General features: G+C 44.5%; 1 protein-coding gene, 1 non-coding gene and 2 pseudogenes across 2 annotated transcripts; 2 read left to right on the forward strand and 2 right to left on the reverse strand.

Annotated features, from left to right (window-relative positions):
• Positions 1-595: 595 nt before the first annotated feature.
• On the forward strand, positions 596-668 carry TRNAA-AGC. Its single transcript has one exon. It is a non-coding gene; the product is annotated as a tRNA-Ala (tRNA).
• A 1,242-nt stretch (positions 669-1,910) lies between these two features.
• On the reverse strand, positions 1,911-4,737 carry LOC119334646. The gene is made up of 2 exons (XM_037607191.1): positions 3,427-4,737; positions 1,911-2,444 (listed from the first exon to the last, which is right to left on the reverse strand). Exon 1 carries the CDS (start codon positions 4,601-4,603, stop codon positions 3,470-3,472), a length of 1,134 nt encoding a protein of 377 aa, XP_037463088.1. The 5' UTR covers positions 4,604-4,737; the 3' UTR covers positions 1,911-2,444; positions 3,427-3,469.
• Positions 4,738-9,884: 5,147 nt separating this feature from the next.
• On the forward strand, positions 9,885-12,565 carry LOC119332450 (annotated as a pseudogene).
• A 1,454-nt stretch (positions 12,566-14,019) lies between these two features.
• LOC119333038 overlaps positions 14,020-16,489 on the reverse strand; it is a 3,381-nt pseudogene continuing 911 nt past the window's right edge.

Below are 16,489 nucleotides of genomic sequence, written 5' to 3' on the forward strand. Positions count from 1 at the left end.
TGGCCCTGTACAAATAGCAGTCTGCATCATCGATCTAGAACACATTTGATTTACATATCGTTGATGTCTCTTATCTTCCGCACAGCATATGTACTATTTTTTTTAGCGGGGACACAACATATATACTATTGAAGGCTTTAAAATCAGGTAATCATCACCGTAGAAACTTTTCCAAACCTTGTAACTTAGCACTAGTTGGCTCTTCTCTTTGTCTTCACACACACTTAACAGTACTTGGTGCTGGAGGGTGGATGGTGTGAAGATTTTAGACAGTGGAACACCATGTAACACACTTGTATACCTTAGTTATTAATAATTTACAAAGTCAATAGGAGCCTCTCCTCTGTCAATTGATGCTAAAAAAAACTGTCGCAAAAAAAAATTGATGCTAAAAAAAAGCGGCACAAACTGCCCTCTAGCGTTTGGGAGGGTGGTTTCGCAGCGATGAGGGTTTGGTCTGGTTCTCGGACAGGACCAACAATCCAAACTGACCTCCATTTGCAGTTTTGCACCTGCTTTGGTTAACATAACATGGTTCTTGCATGGACCTTACATTGCTTAGATGAGTTCCTGGATTACCATCAACAGCATACAAGGGGATGTAGCTCAGATGGTAGAGCGCTCGCTTAGCATGCGAGAGGTATGGGGATCGATACCCCACTTCTCCAATCCCTTTTTTTCTTACTTTTTGCAAATCTGAATACTTTAGAATCCAATGGACGCGCATTTCTTCTCATTTTCATCTTTTTGCAAGTTTAATTCCCTGGATGCGCATTTTTATCTTTTTGTAAGTTTAAGTTCTTTTATACATCTCGACTTCTCGAGGTGTTGCTGTGAAAACTGTCGCCATCTGAATCAGCTAAATTATCATCATTTTTTTATTGGTAAAAATAATGGAAACATCATGGTGAAACTGTCACCAAAGCAACCTACAAAACTTCATCCAGATAAAGATGGACTAGGAATTAGCACATTGATGGTAAAAGGAACAAGACCAGGTTACACTATGATGAACAGAAACACTGGTCAGCAAATTTATAGAGTCAAATCGAGTGTCCAAAAAAAGCCAATCAATCTCGCCAATTCAGCATCCACATCAAGAGACAGTCGCAACATTCCAGGATTTTTTTTAAAAGGCTCCAGATTACAGTAACCATCAATAAATTTAGTTCCGAAATGTTGAACATTCCTAAACGAATGGTCAACCTAATGCTCACCATCTCTGAAGTAAACAACAAGAGAAAGATCACTGAAATTGCTGAATTAGCACATTCACCTGGTCCATGAGTGGTCCTTTTTTTTTGGTAACTAACAACACAAGGGACATGCAACAGCATCCTTACAGAAAATTAACGCCGTCTAATACCAGACTTCCAGCAGAACATAACATGGGAATCAGCAGAACAGAACAGAACATAACATGAAAATTAACGCCGTCACTGAAATTGCAAGCTACAAATCTTCAACCAGATAAAGATGAACTGGGAATTAACACATTTATACCTGGTCCATTTTTTGGGGGGTAAAAGGAACAAACAGGTTCCACTATGATGGAAAAAAAAAAGACATGGAACCTTACAGAAAATTAACCTTGTCACAGAAAATTAACGCCGGCCAACACAAACCTTGTCACAGAAGCAGCAGCAAAGAAAGACCCCAGCTAGCAACACTCACAAGATTATATATCACCGAAGTACCAACCTTTTTTCTGCCAACTGGTGAAAGCCGATCAACCAAAATTCATAACTTATTCCTACCCAGTTGCCAAAATCAGTAGGACCAATGTGTGCACTGAACATGAAAGATCAAAAATATTAAGCCACGAACCATTTCAACGACTAAAATGCCACAAATTCTCACCAAGGAATTAGCATTTCAAACTGCAACCACTCCCTAGTAACAACGAAAACTGAGAGCAAACAGGGGGGAACATTATAACAGGTCTATATAGGCATAACATGATGTACGTCGCATAACGGTAACAATGCAGCATTTCAGGCAGCCTTTACACTTTGGAGGAGATGTGTATGTGGAAGCTCATAATTTACATTCCAAGAAGGAAGTGCTGCTCCCGGCTGATACAGCCATTCACTCATCCTGACCTTCATTTTGTAGGCAAGCAGATTGTGTATGTACAGGGAAGGAAAGCGCAGAAATCCCTGATTTCATCAGATGGTGCTCCTAGAATTGATAGTTTTATGTTCGGCAAAAAACTTTTACATGGCAACTCTTCAGTCTGCGGTTAAGAAAACTTCACATGTACTTCGGAGATATAGTGTATCCTCCTTTTCTAGACGCCTTGGACCATCAGAAATCCGAAGACTGAAAATCAGTGACGCTATGGCTGTATGAAATGCACCGACAACTATATTTTGATTGGTTTCTGATGATAAAAATCGGTTGTGTTCCTCCCTGCTCCAGAAGAAGCAAAGCACCGTAATAACCTGATCCATATGGACATGGTGTTGCTATAAATTAGTGCAATTGGATAGGGATAGGTCATATAATAACTCTGATACACGGTAAACTCATATAACTAACTATAATGAATTCATATCTGTAGGCCAGTGTCAAATAGAAAAACAACAAAATATGACATGATAGTTTTTGCATGACACGCAAATTAGCACAAAACATATATTGTTTCAGAAAATAAAAGCTATTCGTAATCAAGATTCAAGCACAAGATGTCAATAATTTTGTCAGTTAATAATTATTGCGATAAATACGATAAACAATTTTTGGACTATTTTGCTTATGCAGGTTTGCCTAAGCTAGATGGGAATTAATGATAGACAGATGGATTGAAAGGAGCTGCACAACATACTATCAATGATAGACCTGGATGGACCATATCATGGGTAGCTAGCTCGATTCGAACAGCGTCACTTAATTTCGCGTTCTTCCTGAAATGGAAGATCAGTACAGTGTACACCATTTGCTAACCTCTTCCACAAATTGCAACTCATCAATAGAGCAACAAAAGTAGCACTGCACGGCTTGTGTCCGATCTAATAGCATCAACAAATGTAGAAACTCCCTCTGATCCATATTTCGTGTCGCTCAAATGGATGTATCTAGCACTGAAGTACGTCTAGATACTTCCATTTTTTTTTTTAGAAAAGAACGTCTAGATACTTCCATTTGAGCGACAAGTAATATGAATCGGAGGGAGTACAATCTTGCAGTTATTTTCAGTCACCATCTCTCAACATTCAACAACCAATGTAGAAGAGGTGTACAATCTTGCAGTTATTTTCAGTCACTATCTCTCAACATTCAACAACCAATGGAATCAAGCTAATCCGTAGCACCGGTTTCTTCCGTAATCTAAAAAATTCTGTGGCACCTATACGGCATTCACATTCACATTCCCCTCATCAAACTCTGCGAGCTACAAACAATTTGAAGGTACCGTCGTCGTACCTCTGATCAAGGAGCCTGGACTGAACAATCCTTGTGAATGATTTCAGCTTCTTGCCGGCTTTCGCAACACCGCGGAGAGGTAGGTTGATGTCGCCGCGCCACCGGCCTTCTCTGCGGCGACCCACTTGAGCTTCTTGTAACCAAACCTGTCAATGAGCTTGGCAACCACCCGCCTCTTCTCCTCGCTCTGGCACAGGTAGCTGTCGATCCAGAGCAGCCCGCCGGCGCGCAGCACCCGGTCGACGTCGAACATGAAGAACTCCAGCGCCTCCGGCGTCGCCGCCTGCCCCATCGCGGGCGCCCCGGCCTCGTCCAGCGCCGCGGTGCCCACGTGCACCAGGTCGAACACCCCGTCGTAGAAGGGGAACCGGTGCGCCGGCGAGAGCAGCAGCGGGAACAGGCTCCTCGCCGCCACGAACTCGTTCATCGGTTTCCCGGCGCCGTCGAGCACGGAGGTGACGACGGTGACCCCGCGCTCCCTCATCCGGGCGGCGAAGTTGGCGGCGCCGCCGGCGACGTCGAGGCCGATCCGGATCTTGGACGCGCTGAGGCGCAGCACGTCGTCGGCGAGGAACTCGTGGCCGCCGCGCGCGGGGCCGGCCCAGCGGCGGTGGTCGAGGCCCATGCCGGAGGCCGGGAGCGGGGCGCGGGGCCCGCGGGAGAGGCACCGGCGGCGGGGCAGCGGCTCGCAGCCCTTGGAGACGAGGCGGCGCGGGAGGGTGGCGTTGCGCGGGCAGGCGGAGTGGGGCGCGTAGGACATGAAGGCCGAGAGGAGCGCCAGCGCGGACGGGGACCGGAGGCAGGAGGCCGCGACGGAGGCCGGCATGTGGGTGAGCCCCGTGCGCGCGTCGCGGCCGAGCGGCAGCGCGTGCGGGGTGAGGAAGAGGAGCAGCTCCGGGGGCAGGCCGTCCGGGAGGCGGGCGCCGGAGGAGGAGGACGCGCCGCCGATCTCGAGCGCGATGGCGGCGACGTGGGCGGAGAGGTTGGAGGTGGGGGTTGTGCTGGCGGCGGGGTCGTGGCGGGGAGGGGCGGCGAAGAAGGCGAAGAAGGCGAGGAGGTTGGTGCAGAGGAGGGAGAGCAGCATGAGGAGGTTGAGCGGCGCCGGGGAGCAGAGGCAGGAGAGGGGCCCGCCGTGGCGGCGGCGGGACGCCGGCAGCTTCAGGGACACCGACCCCATGGCGCGCGCCGCCGGCTCCGGTGCTCCCCCGAGCGCGCGAGGAGAGGGAGGGAAGGCAGCGGCTTTTGCGAGCTCGGCTAGTGGGAGCTCCGGCGCGGTGGCGAGGGATCTCGGGCTCTGCTCCGGGCGCCGGCTTGCTCAGCGAGAGCGAGTGGAGTGGGGACTCTGGGAGTGAGTGAGATAGCGTCATAGCGAGGACCGAGGGGGTTGTCGTTGTGTGTGACATCCGGTCTCGTAGATAACTTAATTTATTTGTTATCCCAAACATAGTACACATTTCTTTTGTTCTAAAATACATCAGGTTCTAGGTTTGGCCTAATTCATTTTTTAAAGTTTTTAGAGATTCCTTGGATTGTTTGTTGGATTAGGTTTAACTTTTTTGACCAAACTGCGAGCGCGGAACTGTAGGAGATGAAATACTCCCTCCACCCTCTAAAGAGTGTACTTCCAATTTTATTGGAGGCTCAAACTATCTCAAAGTCTGACCAAGTTTATGCAAAAATATATCAATGTTTGTGAAATCCAATAGGTATATGATTAAAGTATATTTTATCATAAATCTAATGCTACTAATTTGATGGCATAAATGTTGATGTATTATTATATAAACATGGTCAAATATAAAAAAAATTGACTTTCCAAGAAAGTTGAAAATACACTCTTTAAAAGACGGAGGGAATAGGGACGAACGTCTTTTTAACCGTTCGATCGATTTGAGCGTGAATCTTCTAGCAGAGGACAGCAGCTACGTCGGGCAAACGAAATTGATTGGGGAAAACACAACGCATCCACTTGCCTTCGCACCATTCACAAGAGCTTTGTCATGTTTTGTCGTCAGTTTTTACTGTTTTGCCATGTCATGGTTTTTGTCATAGGTTTTTGCCACGTCGGTTGAGAACTATGAGTATTTTTGTCATAGTTTTGCCATGTCATAGTATGACCATTGTTGATTTTTGCCATGGCAAATTGTGCTCTACTTTAGTTGTTTCCCCCATGCCAAATTTGCCACAATTTTTGCATTGGTTTTCATACAAGATTTGCCATCATAATGGTAAAATTTTCTTCTCTATATCCCTAACATGGCAAATAAATATTTGTTCATGTGGCAAATTTCATATTGGTCACATGGCACATTAGTAACATTTTATTTTTCTATAGGCTTTCTGTTCATAAAACGGCAAATTCAATTTTGGTCACATGGCAAATTCATTTATTGTCATATGGTAAATCTATAACATATTTTATTTTTGGTTACTGAGGACGACGGTGATGAGAAAGAGGATCAACAATTGCGGAGTACCTGGTCAGCGCTTGTATGGAGGGGCGCGGCAGGCAGGAGGGACGTGGTGCCGCCGTCGGCTCCCGGCGAGGTGACAACATTCCAATATTTTGTTATAAAGATTCATCGAAAGTACAAAACACCTCAAACATAATAAAAATTACATCGAGGTCCATGAACCACCGTACGACCATTGCGCCGCCAGAACGAGTCGCCAACGTGCCGCTGTCACCGCCCCCAGACCAGAGCCGGCCCGACCTTGTCGATGACAGCCGGAAAGTCTTCATGCACGCCCCCCTAAGGACCAGCGCCCCGGAGCCGCAGTCGTCGCTGTTGAATTCTTGAATAGATCTAAAGAACCGGACACCATATATGACAAGAAAACCTAACCTCGTTGCCTCGAGGAGCTGGCAGGAATCTACGCCGGAGCTCCGTCTAATCCATCCCAACAGTCGAACTTGAGGAGGACCGGAGCCTGGAAGACTAACCCGAAGAAGAAGTGTCGCCATCCGTCCAAACACCGCCCCTGCGAAGACTAAAACCCTACCTATCTACCTGTACCCATTTTAAGTTTGATGGGTGTTGGAATTGAAGTTTGAGTTTGAATTAAGTTTAACCAGTTTTCAATCAGTTTTAGACAAAAGGGGTCAATTATTTTTTTTAAAGAAAAGGGCCAATCCTTATTGAAGGGGGCAAGAACTATAAGCATCAAAACCATAGAATATATAGTCACATAGCATTGCAAACATCGTAAGGTCTAGATAGTCAAAATATTGCCTGTGTTAAGAAATATAAATGAAAATTGCATGTATATTAAATTGAATTTGAAGTCGGTTCTCTACGACCACATTGGTCAAAGCTCTTGATAATTTGTTGAGTACTCAACTTAGGTCTTCTCACATCATGTGTTTTTAACTTGACACTAGTAGAGAAATGGTTACCCACAACTTTAATTGTTGGCATGCCAGCTATCCACGCCGTCACTTTTTTTCCAAATAGTAGTGGTGTTGATATATTTGGGACCCCTTTATAGTTTTGTGGTGGCATGACTTTTTGTAACACGCCACACGTTTGTGGGACCAGGTGTACTGGCTAGAGACAAGTTAGTGGTGGTGTGTGACTCCTATGCACGCCGTAGGTACTTATACTAGTGGTGGCATGCTTGTTCTCACATGCAACCACTAGCCTTTTCATATGTAAGAGTATTGGCATCCTCCTTGTTCCTCAAACAATTTCATTTTGTCCACAAAAATCTTCTCCCTAAGTAGCTCCTCTTAGTTTCTGATCTTCACCTAGTAGCTATGTGGCCGATAAAGGACCCATCAGAGCTTGTAGAATCAACATGAGCCCCTTGTGCGAGCCCATGTTGGCCAAGAGTGTCGAAAGATTGGGGATCCACCATCTTCAACTATTTAATTTTGTTGAGTATACTTAAGAGCAAAATAATAGAATGTAAAAAAAATCAACCCAAAAAATAAACTATATATAAAAATAAAATCTAAAAAATAAATATATTATAACAACAATATTTAAAAATTAAAACAGAAATAAATGAAACCTAAACAAAAATGAATTAAATAAAAACAAATAAAATAAAATGTGAATAGAAAATTTCCTAAAAGATTGGAATAAATAAACTATATATTAAAAATATAAATATAAATAAAATGTATAAAAATGAATTAAAATAAACTATATTTAAAAATTGCAATAAAAAGTAAAAATAATTAAAATGTAAGTGAAACATAAAATAATAAAATAATATTGATAAAAATAAACTATATATAAACATTAATAAAAATGGACTATATTAAATAATGTAAAAAAATTGGGTCCCTTTTCAACTTAAATTTCCCATGCTTTATCATCTAGATTATCGCATGTATCATAAACGTTGACAAATAAAGTTGGTGGCTCATGTACAGGCTCACTCAAATTATTATCATCCCCATCTTGAGTTTTCATGCGCACTTGCAACATTGTCGCCGTCAACCAAGTTTTCATTCCCACTCGCAGCATTGTCAACCCCATCTAAGTATGCATTGGGTTATTTTTTTAACAATGTCAATGGTTAAATTCAACTAGTTAACATTTCTAGCACTAGTATTTGATTCTTGGTGTGGAATAGTGAAATCGATGATTTTTTATGCTGTGAAAGGTTTTCCAGTACACTACAAACATCTATCGGTTTGGCCGTGTACATGTAGGCCACATGCTGCAATGATTTTGGGCATCACAGTTTGCAGTAGACGCGTTATCCTACAAAGTTGTTCTCCCATTGTTGCAAACCTTGCCTTCTATGTTGGATATGTTGTGGATGTTTTTTTGTTGTACGATTTGTTTCAAGCAATGGTGGTCTGTTGCATACATGAAAGATCATGTATGGATGAAAATGTTGCAAGGTGGATGGTTGAGCAAAACCATCGCTGATTGGACCCAGCAGAAACTAAGATTTGTAAAATGAAATTACACACCTACTGCAGACGCCGTTGGTGCCCGTGATTTGTTGCAAGACAGGTAGTTATGTAGCAGTGTTCCCAATTTGGTGCATCTAGCTACTGGCATTAATTGACTAATTAGTTAATTAATCTATACCAATATAAAAAGGCCCAAAGGGACAGATCCAACTGATCTCGACCATCGAACTAAGTCAATCCAACGACCTAGACTGCTCCAATGGCGAGCATTAAACGTGTTTAACGTGTAATTAATATCATACCAAATATTACACTAATCACATGATTAACACATAATAACATACCTAATATTAATATGCAATTAATATATTGCCTAAAATTAACATGGGTTGCACGTGTGCATTAACATGCAATTAATATAGATCACACAGGCGCGCACTTTTCTTGTGACTGAGTTCCCTTGCTAGGCATTGAGTGCACAACGGTAGTGAGTGATGCACAGTGGGCATGGACATGTAGACCCCTCACCAATATAGATTGCAGCTGCCCTGCTCGGCCCAAGCTCCTCTACGCATGGTTTTTTTGGTTTGAGCTAATGATAATCGACGTGGGGTGCTTCTCATTCACACACACAAACATGCATGTAGAAACCGTCAACCGCACATTTTTATGAAGCAAATTATGAACCCTAATTATTTGCCTTCGAGCTCCAGCTATGGCTATGGCTCCACAAAATCAGATGGAGGACTTAACTCAGGCTGTTCCTTTCTACATTTATGTACAGTAGGTTTCACTGTGTGTGTGAGAGAGAGGGGGAGAGCGAGAGGATGGCGTTTTGGCTGTGTGTGTGTTATATCTTTCCTACTTATAAAAATTGAAGTTGGTGGTGAGTTCACATGTGGGATGAACAACCTTCATCGATCAATAAAAATTACACCCTTACCCACATGTAGGACTAACAACCCTCCAAGATACATAAATAAACAAATATATTTTTATATTTTTACTCACATGTGGGACCTAAAACAAATAAACAAGTACACTACTACTTTCATGTGAGACGAATACTTGCAAAATGCACAAATAACAAATGCAAAAATATGACCCCAGCTCAAAATTATGCTCGTAAGAAGTGACATTTTATAGCTTCGTAGCAACGCATGGGCATTGTGCTAGTTTGTGAAATTGTGTATGCAAAACAGAACGCTTATGCTTCCTCAGTGAAAATTACAAAGTTGAGTGCCATAAAAATGTAAAAAAAATTGCAAACAAACAAACAAAGGACAAGAACATGTATATGTAATGTTTTCGTTTTTTTTCTACGTCCATGAAAGCATTTCTGGCATGCAGAAACATATGTTCCCATGAGTCAAACTGGAAATCCAAAACTTTGCTACGATCGCTTGGTGTGTGTGTGTGTGTGTGTGTGTCTCAGTATCTTTCAAGCAGTTAAGATCCTACACTCTGGCGGTCTGGCCGGTGGTTGGCTTATTTAAGCCGGCCGGCCTCTCCTCCTCTACTTCCTGCACGGCATCATCTTCAGCCAGCAAGCACACTAGCCACCTACCCACATATTTCTGTTTTTATGCGTGCTTCGTGCTTGCATAGTGCCAAGTAAGAGATGGACGCCGAGCCTCGGCAGCAGCCGCAGGAGGAGGGGACGGTGAAGGAGCAGGACTCCGGCGATGGCGCCGACGCCGAGCCCGTCCACAACCACCGCGGATGGAAGGCCATGCCGTACGTCATAGGTGATTGCCACCTCAGTTTGTTTCCTCTGCATGCAGATGGCAGATGCCACATCTTCTCTCAGACCACCCTCTGCTCAACTCAGTAGCGTAACAATCTGCATAGCTTGATCACTGCCGGATTGCTCTTATTTTGCTGTTGTTGTTACTTGTACTGGATCGATCTTAGCAAGCTCTCGGCCTGCCTGCCTGCCGACGATCTGATGAGCCGACCGAAAAAGCAGACAGTAATGGATCGAGTGCGTATCAATATCAATTGAGGTTATAAGGATCCAACTCAATCACTCATTGGGTCCTGTATTCACTAATTTCAAACACCAAGGACAAACTCATGGGAGTCCTAGGATTGCTTCTTTGCCTCTTTTGTTGTTGAGAAAACCCTCTTTTTTCTCATAGCAGAGAGCCTTCTCTGTTTTCTCTGGAGAGATATTTTGTTTTCGCACAATTGAAGAAAAGCTTTAGTTTCTTAACCATACTAGATTGCAATGGATGCACAAGTTTTTTTTTTGTACGCAACCAAAATAAATTACTTGCCATTTTATTGTCAACTTGATTACCTACCAAAAGTAAAATTTAAATAATATTGTCGGTACTTAGTGGCTTAGCAAAGAAAGCATGATTTTATTTGCTAAGCCAATGAGACATGGGGCTGCTGCGAGCTGGTTTCAAGAAAAGAAGAGGAAAAATCGATAAGACCGAAAACGAAGGTTGGGTGGGAGGATGGACGAAAGAAACAAACGGAACCTTACTTATTTTTAGGTAGGAGAGAAAAGAAAGCCCAGTGGAAAAATTGACAAAACCGAAAACAAAGGTGGGGCGGGAAGGGAAGACGAAAGAACCAACGAAACCTTACTTATTTTTTGGGTAGGGAAGACAACAAAACCCAGCGAAAAAAATCGACAAAACCAGAAACGAAGGTGGGCTGGGAAGAGAGGACGAAAGAGGAACATAAGATGGAACCTAAAGTTATTAGGCAGGAGAAATGAATGCAGTGACATGTTATGCTCTTTCCCTCCCTTCTTGACGGTGATGTTCGGTTATGAGTTTTCTGTTTTCTTTAGTAATATTGTAGACTCAAGCAGGAATTGTTTTTATTTATCTGCTGGAGATTTATTGGTAATTATTTTAATGTTTTATATCATTAATAATTCTTAATTTCTTATGGTGGCCATATTTGGGAAGTTTTCGTAGGCTAATTAGAGTAAAACCAAGTGTTAGAGCAAAGCAAACCCTTTGTGCTCAAAGTCCACGAAATACAGTGACAAATGTTTGATGCAACTTGGACAAACTTTGGAAACTGACTAATAAAAAATCAATTAAATTTAATTTATGGATTTAATTTTGAAAGTAAGTAGCTTGTGATGTGATCGATAGATTATATAGCCACACAATATTTTGGGATTTGATTGTGATCATGCAATTATGTAATAAAGAAATAAAATGTTTGTTGCAGGGAACGAGACGTTCGAGAAGCTTGGCACGATCGGGACGTACGTTGTCCAACATGCTGGTGAGTGGTGTACCTGACGACGGTGTATCACATGCAGAGCGTCAGCGCCGCTACCCTCCTCAACGTCTTCTCCGGCACCAGCAACCTCGCCACCGTCCTCGGCGCCTTTGTCAGCGACACGTCGCGGCATTGCCAGCTTCTTCAACTGGTACTACTTCACTTTCACCATAGCCATCATGCTCTCTGCCACCGTCATCATCTACCTCCAGAGCAACGTCAACTGGGCGCTGGGGCTCGCCGTTCCCGCTGTGCTCATGGGCATCTCATGTGTCGTCTTCTTCATGGGCACCCGCCTCTACGTTCGTGTCCGCCCTGAGGGCAGACCCTTGACTAGCTTTGCACACTGCACAGGTCCTCGTCGCCGCCGCCCGCAAGCGCCACCTCCGGCGAGCTCGTAGCGTCGCCGAGCTGTTCGACCCACCGCACCGGAGCAAGCTTGTCTCCAAGCTGGCCTACACCGACCAGTTCACATGCCTCGACAAGGCGGCCATGCGGACCCCTGAGGACGCGCTCTGCTCTGACGAGAAGACGCCAGTGAACCAATGGAGGTTGTGCACGATACAACAGGTGGAGGAGGTGAAGTGCTTAGCGCGCATCATCCCGGTGTGGTCGTCGGGCATCGTCTACTTCGTGGTGCTCACCCAGCTTGGCACCTACGTCGTGCTCCAAGCAGCACAAACCGATCGCCGGATCAGCAGCGCCAGCAGCTTCGGGATCCCGCAAGGCTCCTTCATCGTCTTCTCCATGCTCTCCCTCACGCTGTGGATACCAGTGTACGACCGGCTGGTGGTGCCGGCGCTCCGCCGCTTCACCCAGCACGAGGGCGGCATCACCCTGCTCCAGCGCATCGGCGTCGGGCTGGCGCTCTCCGTCGCGACGATGCTGGTGTCGGCGGCCGTGAAACGTTATATAGTTTATTATGTTTGATCACTATATAGTTGTAAAATATTTACTTAATATAAATAGAATAATAGAATAGAAATTCGCATGTGGAGATAGGTATTTTTTTCATGCATGTTTCATGATGAAGTGGCATGCTTGCATGTTGCGAGACATATGTTAGCGAGTGTGGACCTTTTCTCGTGCATGTTGTGCGATGATGTGGCATGCTTGCATGTTGAGAGAAATAGTTAGTGAGGGCTAGCTATTTATATATAGAAGATGGCATGCAAAAGCAGAGCATCACAACATAGAGAGGCAGCTCCAACATTAATATTTACCATCGCTTGCATGCGTCAGTGTCACGACCGATCAGCTAGCTGCAGGGCAGCAGCGCGACTTGGCTGCCGAGTCTTTCGTATATGAATAAGTTGACCTGTCGAGTCTTTGGCGTGTCATCGTTGAGCTTGAGCAACCATGCAAAGCCAAGACGATTCCTACGTTTGCAGACAGCAGAGATGGTCGGAGGAGACGAGGAGTAGCAGCAGCGTGCTGGATCAGGGCGCTTGTGCAATGCAGACGTAGGAGCTCTCACCTGAGACTCTGTGAGTAGTCATGACGGCCAGGGGATTGCATTTCTGAAAGTACTCTTATCTAATGCGTGATGGGTTACTTGCAACTTATAAGTACCGCAATCCGTAGATGATCACGGGCACAGATGCTCCTTGGTGAACAGTAAAAACAAAAAAAAAGTAGTTGGCAAAACTTTAAAAAGAAAATAATTTATACATACAAGATGAACAATTTTTCTAATGGAGTGCAAAACTTCGTGGAGCTTTGACATCACAGGAGCTCGGGACAGAAAAAAGAAACTCATTGCTCCAAATCTATTTTTTTAACCTTTCTCATAACTGATTTTTATTTTTTGTCCAGAACTCCTCCGATGGCCAATTGCCATGAAATTTCGCACGCGCTTAGAAAACATGTTCATCTTTTACGTACCAAAAAAAATCAGATTTTTATACATAAACATGTGGGTGCTCGGTCAGAGCCAAAGGAGGAGAGGGGATTCATCACTAGCTGCTTCAAGAATAAGCCCGTGGGTGCCCTAGATCTGGAGGTGCTGATCCTGCTCTTTTAGCCGTTGTGGTGGTAAAGTGAGTTTAGAGTTACAATCTGCCGACAAAAGTTCAGCTATACATGGATCACAAAAGAAGTGGTGGTAAAGTGAGTTAGCAGGTATTGGTACTAACCTTTAAGAAGAAACAGAATAAATAAAAACTTGCACACAACTTTGCACTTTTTTAGTATATGTACAAGAAATAAATATATAATAGTGCAGTTTTCACATGAATACTATTTATACACATGTTATATAGTACTTGTGTGTATACAATTTACACTCACCCAAAGTCCCAAAAATACACATAAAAACAGAGTAAAAATAGAAAAGAAAAAAACATACAAACACGAAATGGGATTAAGCCCAATAAGGAATCGGCTGACCCACGATAATGGTCAGCCAAAAATTTCAGCCCAAAGCATGACAACACACACAACAGGAAAAAAAACAAGGAGCGTGAATCTTGGGACAGAGATCAATGGTTCAAAAATCGAGTGGCCCAAATACATTTTTCAGCTGGTTGACATATAGCTAAAGTGAGTTTGCTCGGTGACTTGTGTAAATCCGATGATGTGTTTCAATTCTAAAACACGAAAACCTTTGTAAAGGTTTGATGGTACAACTAATAATGTAATTAAACACAACGAGTGCATGTTTAAAACAAACGAGTCCTACTGCATTTCAGAACGTAAATGCATTTGTTCCATAGTAAATACTCCAACTTCCACAGGAAAATGACTGGGCTTTTTTCCGGGTGCGATCAGAGCAGCGTGTGGTCTGTCTCGTTTCAGCAAAGATGCTTGAGTCAAGCTCGACTGAGTGGCGGCCGCGCCGTTGATTGGCGTGTTACCGCCGATGAAGATGTGCAGCTCCCTGTACCACTGACCGGTGGCATGTAGCTTGCAGCCGGCATCCTTGAGGGGAGGGGAGGGAGGGGCGCCTCAAACCGCAACACGTTGAGAGCCTGCCTGATAGACGGTCTCAGCTTCAGATCGAGCTGAGCACACCAAAGCCCGACGATCAGCATGCACTCCATCTCCCGGGCATCGAATTCTCCTCCAATCCGTGTGTCGGCGGCATCCAGGATCTTCCCTCTTCCATACGAGCTCCAGACCCACTGAGCCAGGTGGACCGCATCTTCATCATCATCTTCTTCTTCTTGGTGAACCACCACCACGGGTCGTCTGCCGCAGGCGATCTCCAGGAGGACAACGCCGAAGCTGTAAACATCTGACTCGGCGTTGGCCTTGCCAGTGATCATGCATTCTGGATCCATGTATCCCATTGTGCCGGCGTGCACCATAATGAAGCAATGTGATACTCCTTTCTTTTTTATTTACTCCATGTATTAGCTTTGGTCAAAGTCAAGTTTTATAAACTTTGACAAAATTTATAGACAATAATATTAACATATACAATAACAAATTACTACCATTAGATTCATTATTGAATGTACTTTCACATCATATAGATTTGTTACGGTAAATATTTATATTGTTTACTATAAACTTGGTCAAACTTTATGAAGTTTGATTTCAGTCAACTCTAATATGCAGAGTAAATAAAAATGGAGTGAGTAGTAATATGCAGAGTGAGGTGCTTCTTCTCTGGTGGGCGTACCTAACCGACCATGGAAGAATGGCATTATTGGCAGCGCAGAGATGCCTGTCGAGGCTGTCGTTGGGCATCAACTCGTAGACGAGGAGCAACTCACGGCCTCCATGGCACCAGCCGATAAGCTGCACAAGGTTCTTGTGGCGAAGCCGGCTTATGACCCTCACCTCAGAGGCATACTCCTTCCTCCCTTGCTTCGAGCCCTTGGAGACTCTTTTGATGGCCACGTGAAGGTCCAGTTCCTTGAGGAATCCTTTGTACACCGAGCCGAAGCCCCCTTGCCCGAGCTTCTTATCGTCGGAAAAGTTGTCGGTGGCCATGGCCAAGTCGCTGTAGCAAAACCACTTGGGCGCGGTTCCTTTCTCGAAGTCTTCTTCCATGCTCTGATTGTCATCAAAGAAGCCGGCCTCTGATAGCCCTTGCTCCGTTGCTCGGTGATGGTTTTTCGCCCGGTTTCGCCGTAGGAGGAAACAGATCAAAGTGACGAAAACGAGCAAAAACCTACAGAGATGCCGACCAGAAGCCCGGTTCTGTTCCGAGGAGGCGAAGATTCTGTGAAAGAATTCCAAGCAGAATGACACTGGATTAGCATGCGTCTCGCTGGTTCAATTCAAACATGCGCAACATGTGACTAGACTAACACGGAGGTGAACACTAACCTCCGTGAGGCAACAACGTCTTTGTTAAGTTTTGGTGCCCGCACCCGTAGTTTTCACCGTACTCAACTTTGAGCATGTCGCAGTACATCTTGTAGTAGCGGGCCCGGTCCTTGGCCGGCGGGGTCGCGTAGCCCTTGCCGCACTCCGCCGAGCCGTTGAAGATGTTGGTGGTCATGCCGTAGCCCGGGAGCATCCCCGCGTCGACATCTTGGGCAGAAGGCGTCCAGCCATCGGTCATCACGGCGTGACACGATGGTTTGGGCGCCTGAGGCGTCATCCACCACCAGATTGCCGTCTTGAACGCCACGACGGGGTTCGTGGACACCAGGTCCGGGTTGTCTAGGAGGTCCAGCCCCAACGCCTCCCCGGCTTGTCGGTAGTTGAAGTCGCTGTGACAATGAACTATGTAATTGCTATGATTGCTAAATCTCAGTCGACTGAGAGTCAATTATGTTCGTGATATCTTACGTGAAAATCCATGCAAATTTTCTTTTCTAATTTGTCTATCTTCTTTTTATATTTGTGTTACTTGACTGAGACTTGTTTATGTCTCAGTCAACTGAGATCTAGCCACACCTATTTACTAATATGAAACTCACACTAGATTCATGTCCAGAAAAGAATAGAGAAACGATATGATGTACACTTCCTGTCATACTA

This window comes from Triticum dicoccoides, chromosome 7A (assembly GCF_002162155.2).
Source record: "Triticum dicoccoides isolate Atlit2015 ecotype Zavitan chromosome 7A, WEW_v2.0, whole genome shotgun sequence".
Classification (NCBI taxonomy): domain Eukaryota; kingdom Viridiplantae; phylum Streptophyta; class Magnoliopsida; order Poales; family Poaceae; genus Triticum; species Triticum dicoccoides.

What these genes read in the sequence shown, in the direction of transcription:
- LOC119334646 (XM_037607191.1), bottom strand. Translation starts at nt 4,603, where the DNA reads ATGGGGTCGGTGTCCCTGAAGCTGCCGGCGTCCCGCCGCCGCCACGGC.